At 38.8% G+C, this 7,841-nt stretch overlaps 1 protein-coding gene across 1 annotated transcript; it reads right to left on the reverse strand.

Moving 5' to 3' along the window:
• Positions 1-3,046: 3,046 nt before the first annotated feature.
• On the reverse strand, positions 3,047-6,917 carry LOC122318242 (bromodomain adjacent to zinc finger domain protein 1A). Its single transcript, XM_043135448.1, has 4 exons — positions 6,735-6,917; positions 4,835-6,070; positions 3,759-4,740; positions 3,047-3,497 (listed from the first exon to the last, which is right to left on the reverse strand). The coding sequence occupies exons 2-4, from the start codon at positions 6,056-6,058 to the stop codon at positions 3,235-3,237; spliced, it is 2,469 nt and encodes an 822-aa protein (XP_042991382.1). The 5' UTR covers positions 6,059-6,070; positions 6,735-6,917; the 3' UTR covers positions 3,047-3,234.
• Between the last annotated feature and the right edge of the window lie 924 nt (positions 6,918-7,841).

Raw genomic sequence — 7,841 nt, forward strand, 5'->3', positions numbered from 1 at the left:
AAACCATCATAAAACCAACAAAACAAAACCAACACCACACAGCAAGAAACAAAAGAAACCAGCTTGCAAAAACATAACCACATAAATACAAACAAACAAACAAGCTCAAACAAATAAAACAACTGTACTTAACATAATTTTCAAAACACAGCTTTAAAAAGCATTCTGGTACTGCCTACGGGACATGTGGTTTTACCCAGAGCCAAACTGCTCTGATACCACCTGTGACGCCCCCAAATCCCCACGCCCGAATACAGGAAAATCGAGACGTCCGGATGGTGACAACCCGGGTCACCATCCCATCGACGGGTGCCAAGTGTGTGCAAAGGCAACAAATGTGCACGAAAGAACACGCAGCGGATAACGAAAGTCATAACTAAGTACCAGAATTTTTCTTAACGTAATACAAACTGTTTAAAACATACATAGATAAAATATTACAAAAACACAAATACAGTTTTAAACCAAATATAAATCATAGCATCAGCAACCCGGCGGAGCCGCATCCTCGGGCTCAGCCTCCTCTTTTTCGTCCTCCAACTCTGCACCAAAAGCTATGGAACCAAAAATGGTACCGCAGGTAAGTAAAACCCAAACACTACCAGATAAAAACACATATAGAACTCCAACAATATGCATGAAACATGCCCAATGCACAAAGCCCATAAAACATAATTTTCCACACACGCCAAAAAACCCATTTGGCCCAAAAACACATCCTTTCTGAAAAACACGCCAAAAGTCACATTTGGCCTTTATCCGTCTCAAACCATTATCCATATTAACCGTACGCACCATGACCTCCCCTAGGGGTCATCCGCACACCCTAGCTCCAGTGCCACACCGCAGAGTACCACCTCGCATGTGACACCTAACGAGCGATGCCCAGTTCCGTGCCCCGCACGTTCGTAGCCAAGCATCCTCTAGCCCTCACCAGCGAAGGGCCACGGAGTCGGTGCGTAGAGCGATGCCCGGTTCCGCGCCCGGCGCATTCGTAGCCAAGCAACCCCTAGCCCCCGCTCCCGTCGTCTAGCGACAACTCAGGGGACATCACTCAGTTTATTCCACTCCCGAGTGACCAGAGGAGCTCCACCGGGATAATACCCCATCCCGGCTTGGGGTCGTGATACACACGCACCCGTATGACCACTCACGCCAATAAACAGGCTTTTCACACTTAAACAAAAACACACGTGCATGCACCATGAAATGCCATATCAAAGCAAAATAAAATAATCCAACATATAAATCAAATAAACAAGTAACTCTGTCCTCCATCCATCCGACCCCTGAACTCCTCGGACTCAGTCCGGAATCAACCAACCAACAGATAAAATAATTGAAAGAGCAATATATATTTAAATCTAAAAATAGGGTTTGAAAAATACTTACAGCGCTATATGGCAATTTTAGAAAACACGAGGCGTTGCAAACGGCGGCGAAAAAGCAACGTCACAGTGAAAATTCACTGTGGCCGTGGGTTGTGAAAAACTCACTTTTAAACGGGGACAAACTAGGGCTTGGGTTTGATAGGAAATGGTCTAGGGATGGTTGTGAAGCTATTGGAAGTGGTGGTTGGCCGTGGGTGGAGGCGGAATCGCCGGAAAGAGGCCGGATTTCCCAAAAAGGAAAGCTAGCTCGTAGGAGCTGTTCCGGTGGTCGTTGGTGGCCGGAAATAGGTGGGTTAGGACGGCAAGGGACCGGTGATGAAGTGGTGAAGAAATGGTGGCCGGAGGTGGAGCGATGGCGGCGGATCGGGGCAAAATCCGTGCAGCCTTTGGAGAGCTTTTCCGGCCAAACGGCCGGCCGGATGGGGGTGGAAATCGGTGGGGTGGTGCGCCGGAGGGAGGGGAAGGTTTTGGTGGGGGTGGTGTGCCGCACGGTGGCCGGCGGCGGTGGGTCTGGGCTGAGGAAGCGTTCGGCCGTGAGGGAGAGAGAAGAGAGAGAGAGGCCGGGGGGGTCGACGCGGGGGAGAGGAAAAAGAAAGAAAGAAAAAAAGAAAATGAAAAAGAAAAAAGAAAGGAAAAAGAAAGAAGGAAAAAGAGAAAAAGGAAAAAGAAAAGGAAAAAGTGAAAGAGATGTAGGGAAAAAGATGAGGTCTAATCCTCATTCCGGGAAACAAAACTAAACTGCCAAAAGAGATTAAAAATCACAAAACATCTAAAGGCAATAAAACACAACATCAAATAAATTAAAAACTAATTTTTTTTTAAAACGCAATTAAATTAAAAACAATTTTAAAACGCAAATAAATTAAAATAAATAACTAAAATATTAATTAAAATAAAAACAACTATTTTAGCGAAAATACACTAAAAAACGGGTCATCACAGCATTTTTTTTCCCCCTCATTGTTTATCGTTATTTTAGTGGCAGAACCCATAAAATTGGTCATTTGTAGGTATATGAAGGAGAGGGAAAGCGGAAATGTTCCGATGCCTTGCGTAGGTTGAGATAAAAGAAAAATGAAAGGTCCATTCTCATCCCTGTTGATGCGAAGCTTGAGCTTTAGAATCCCGAGCAAGTGATGATCTCTGAAACCCATGGTAAAACAGATGAGAAGGTGCTGTCTGTGTTGGAGAACTTGGGTATGGTGGGAGCCATGGCTGTGGAGGAATTGGTATCAGCATACCGGTGCAGTTAAATCTATATTCAACAACTCTTTGGATTTTTATGTTTTTTAAAATATATATATAATGATCAATGGATGATGCTATATAACTCAGACAATCGCGTTATCGTGTTAAGAACTTTGGAAAATTATTTACAGCTCTTTGGTGGCAATCGTGTTAGCAGTTGTGTTTTGTTTCATTGCAACAGCTAATATCCTCTTTCTAGGTAATTCATGCACTAACACAAAGGATATAGAATCGTTAAGTTCTGCTAATAGAACCACCTTCCAATGAAATTATCCAACAAGATTATCAAGCCAGAGTGCCAAAAACACAAACGTTCATTCAAGATTGCCAAAAATACAACCAATTATTTAAAGGTCGCACCCATTTTGGTGTCCCCTTAAAAAAGTAAAAAAAAAAATACCAATGCATCGAGGAATTTTATGTTCATTAAGAATAGTTAAAAAATTAACAGAAAAATGATCCAATGAGAATGGTTTCCTTTAATGTTCAATGTCAGCGAATCATCACTATAGACACCTTAACCACAGATCCTTCTCTAACTCCTAGCATTAGCAAAAAATGGTTTGCCCCATGCCGTGCCGGCCGCATCAAATCCCTAAAGGCCTAGACTCAACCATGATGATGATGGCATTCTTGTGTCCATGATCCTCTTCACTACATCCCCTACAAAAGAATCGAAGCAAGAAGAGCAGCAACCTTTCATCAGACTAGTCTGTCCACCCGCCATTAATTCTATGTGGGAACAAACTGATGGTTGGGGAACAGGGAAATAAGCCTCATTCCTCCTATGCTCGAGGCCGCATGCAGCTAATATGGTGTGTGTGGAACTCCTTGCTATGTCCTTGAAAGTACCGTTAGCTGAATCAAATGAACAAGTGCAGTTTGAGCTTTTGCACGCACATAGTAGATAATAAGAAATCAACATATCAAAATATAATGCTTCGTGAGGAGCTTAACAGATGACATTCTTATGTTGAACATGGATGAGTTGTTTCAGTGTTTCTGAAGCAAAGATTTGATAATCGAATTGTGTTTGTTTTACTCGCAGACTATACAATTCTTGTGTAAAACATTTATAGACTACACAATGTTGACATAAGAATGTAAAACTTTGCATACCTAAATCAATATCTCGGGCCAAGTTCTTCAAATGTTTTTTAACTGTAGATTGCAATTGTTCCTTCGCCACATGAAACTCGATCCCCTCTCTGACTGTATAAGGTGGCACACTACCATTATACCCAATGTTTGATGATCTGCTGCATTGATGGAGTTCCTCATAACCCGTTATGTTCATTCCTAAAGGTTCAGGACATAATGTCCCATTCAAAGAACTGTCAGTAGTTGTAGCAGTCTGGTCCTGTGCTGCTTGTCTTCTCAAAAAGCTTATTGCTGATGAATGTAAATCCCTGTTCTGAAATGATGGAGAGGGAATGTCCTGTAATCTATCCTCAAAGAATGCATGATATGCTGTCTCCTTTTCTTGCGTCCTTGTTTGCTGAATTGTAGTATCTCCGTCTCGATCTTGATTACTTTGAGAATTTAAAAAATCACTACTTGAATTAGCAGCTGAAGTCCCAGCAGTTCTACCAGCCATAGAATTCATTCTATTGAGGGAAAGGAGTTGTTGAATGTGACGATGTATCCAACGTCTTCCTGATAGAGTTGGTGCCCCTGCTCCTGATGCTGGAGAAGCTGCCAGAGAATCTCCAACAGGAAATCTGGGAGATGAAAGATTCCCAAATCCTTGGGCAAATGGTGTACAAGGCGAGGACATTGAATTGAGGTCTAAGCTTTCCCTTACATTTATGGAATGCGGTGGTCTATTAGATAAGCTGTTGCTTCTAGCCCTTTGATCTGACAAATGATCTTGCACTCGGGAACTTGGTGATGCCAGGGCAACGGGTCTACAACCATCACAATACCAATTACCTGCAGGAACTTCTCGCCCAAGTCCAACACAATAAGTGTGAGCAGGTGAATCACAGATATCACACAGCAACATGAGACCATCATCCCCACCTTCATGGCATTCTGTACAAATCACATTCTCATATGGATCAAGGTAACTCCTGAGTTCTTCCTCAGAGGGTTGATAAACCTGTATAAAGCAGTGAACCTAACTCAGATAAGAAAATAACTAGAAATGCAAAATCAAAAGGCACAAAAACAGCAAGAGGAAAACTCTAAGATACCTGATCGCGCTCAGGGACTTCAATCAACACTTCTCTCAAATCAATTCCTATGATCGACTTGGCAGACTTACTAACTGTCTTGAACCTCTGTTTGCATAAAGGGCAACGAGATTCCACTTTTGCCCACTCCATGATGCAAGCAAAACAAAAATAGTGAGAGCAACAGTCCAATGTTCCCCTTACTCTTCTTTTATCTTCTTCAGACAGGCAAATTCCACATAGCTGCTTTCCCACCTCAGTCCTCACTTCCTCCACTTTCTCCTTACCCTTCTGTCCCGAATGTTCCTCTAACTTGTCCTTACCCTTCCCTAACTGAGTTTGTCTTTGCTGATGAAAATCTCCAACCTCCTGAATTCTGCTTGGAAAAGACAAACGCCTCAAACTACCTCGTAAATTTCCACAAAGTTCTCTGGCTTCTCTCACTTGCTGTCTCTCTTCTTCAGAGATGGTATGCTTATCTTCCCCAGAAAGGGTGAAGTCATAATCGGATGATCCAGAAGACACATAATCAGAATCTAAAGGTGCAACATACCTCCTCTTTTTTGGACCTGGTTTTTTCTTGCTCTTTTTTGTTGCAACCGATCTGTTATTAACAAACTCACTACCACCATCCTCGTCACCATCATATTGCACTTTCCTTCTTGACCCAATATTCTTTCTTCTTTTCTTTTTCAAAGGCTTTTTCGTTACTTTAGATTTCCTCTTCCTTTTCTGACCCCTTACCGAAGTCTTTTTCCGTGAACCTCGCTTACGCACTTTCATATTATCTCTCCTCTTTCTCCCCACTGATTCATCTTCTTCATCCAGCATATATTCCTCATCCTCCTCATCATCCTCTTCGTCCTCAACCTCATAATCCTCATCCGCATCTTCTTCTTCATCATACCTAACTCTTCTCCTTTTTCTCACCATTTTTACCCCAACTTTCTGATGACCTGAAATACTCTTTTGCACTCTTGATCTAACCTTTGATCTAACAACCTTCCTCTCCTCCTCTTCTTCTTCTTCTTCCTCCTCCTCCTCCTCCTCAACAAAACTACCAAAACTCTCTTCTGATGCATACCCATCTACAGAAGAGCAACAATCCTCTTCCCAACCATCTGATACCTCATGTTCTTCATCTGAAACCACATAATCCTCATCCGAATCATCTGAACCCCTATCTTTGGACCGAACCCTTCTGTTGAAATTTCTCTTGCAACCAACCTTCCCTCCCCTCACCATCTGTTCTTGCGCCTAAAATACAAAAATTTGCAAAACCCCAATTACTTAAATCCAATCACATAAACATTATCAAGATTCATGAATTCCACCAATCGATATCAAATCGAATCGCATATAGAAATCAATAAAATGATTCTTTGACTTTAAATTTTTCCGTTTCTAGCTTACGGTATACTATTCAAATGGGGTGGCAAAAATTTCCTATTATTGATCTGTTTCAGCAAAGAAATCAAAAACACAAAAGAGCCAAAAAAAATAAAAACAAAACAAAACAAAAACAAAAACAAAACAAAAAAAATCAAATCCCAGACTTGCTCTATAACTTATTCAAAACACGTTAGAATTTAAACCAAAAAAAGTAATGGAACAAATAGTTACAAAAATCATCCGTTGTACGAATAACATTTTATTTGAATTCCAATTTTTTCATAAAAGTTAAAAAAAATAAATAAATCAAATAAAAAAACAGCTATAGATTTTGAGACAGAAATCTACAATTTACACCAGAAAAATTTTACAGAGCAATATTTCCAAGAATTTCAAAAAATGAAACCCAGAAAGAAACATGAAAAAATATATACTTCATATATAATATATTTTTTGAAAATTATAAATTCATCGCACAGAGAGAGAGAAGGGGGAGGGGGGGGGGGGGGGGAGGAGGGAAGTTAAGTACCTGGGAAGAGAGGAAGAAAGAACCGGAAAACAATGAAAATGTTTTCCTTTGTTTTTATATTTCAGCTTATATATATATACGCCACACAGAGCCGTAGGGACAGTTTCTTTCTGCAACAACGTTCTACTCTTTATTATCGCCTACGCCTTCTCAAATCTCAACTCTCCCGAATACCAAATAATTAAATAAATAAATAAATAAATAAAATCAAACACATATTCATAGCCTACGCAACTTCGCAGCTGCATCTGTGGTGCCTTGCATAATTACTATTATGCCCTTACACTTTTTGCTTTCACATAAATTCACTTTTTTAAAAAAAAAAAAAATCATAAATTCACTTTTGCTCAAAGAATAATTATATCTAAAAAAAGGGTACAGAGTATACACTACATATTGTTGATGTAATAAATTTAAATTTTGTATATTAAATTGTATTATATCAATAATGTAGATGTGTCATGTCAACTTGTAAATAAAATAGATCTTATTGAAGTAGATTAAGAAATATTATAAAATAGTAATCAAAGTCTCAAGATTTGAATAATTAGGACAACTTTGAGGAGTGAAATGGAATGAGATAAGAATTTTATGAATAGTAATGAAATAATTTGAGCGGAATATGTTTTAGATTTTGAAAAATGAGAGAAAAAGTTGAAAAAAAAATATTATAAAATTAAAATATTATAAGAATATATTTTTATAACATTATTTTTGTTTAAGATTTGAAAAAGTTGTAATTATTTTTTATTTAAAAAAATTATAATAATTAATTTGAAAATATTATAATGATTAGTTTAAAAATTTTATAATTATATTATAGTCATTTCATGATGTGGCGTGCCGCATTATTTAAGTGTCTTAATTTTTTATAAAAAAAAATATCAAGAAATTAACAAACAATTTAGAGTGGAATATTATACAGCATATCTTCTTTGAGAGTGGATTAGACAAATTATCTTAATGGAAATAAATTGAAAAAATAAAAATAAAAAAGCAACATAGAAACAGCCAAACAATAAAATGACAATGCATGTTGTTGCTATGTTAAGGGTCGTGTCTAAATAATTGTTTTGCCTATTTAACGGAATGACGAAAATGCCATTT

This window comes from Carya illinoinensis, chromosome 8 (assembly GCF_018687715.1).
Source record: "Carya illinoinensis cultivar Pawnee chromosome 8, C.illinoinensisPawnee_v1, whole genome shotgun sequence".
Lineage (NCBI taxonomy): Eukaryota > Viridiplantae > Streptophyta > Magnoliopsida > Fagales > Juglandaceae > Carya > Carya illinoinensis.

Bases quoted from the DNA above. Each gene is read 5' to 3' on its own strand.
- LOC122318242 (XM_043135448.1), bottom strand. From the start codon at position 6,058: ATGGTGAGGGGAGGGAAGGTTGGTTGCAAGAGAAATTTCAACAGAAGG. The intron at 4,741-4,834 runs GTATCTTAGAGT...TGCTTTATACAG, and splicing joins AAGTCCCTGAGCGCGATCAG to GTTTATCAACCCTCTGAGGA. The intron at 3,498-3,758 runs GTATGCAAAGTT...CATTTGATTCAG, and splicing joins GGCCCGAGATATTGATTTAG to CTAACGGTACTTTCAAGGAC.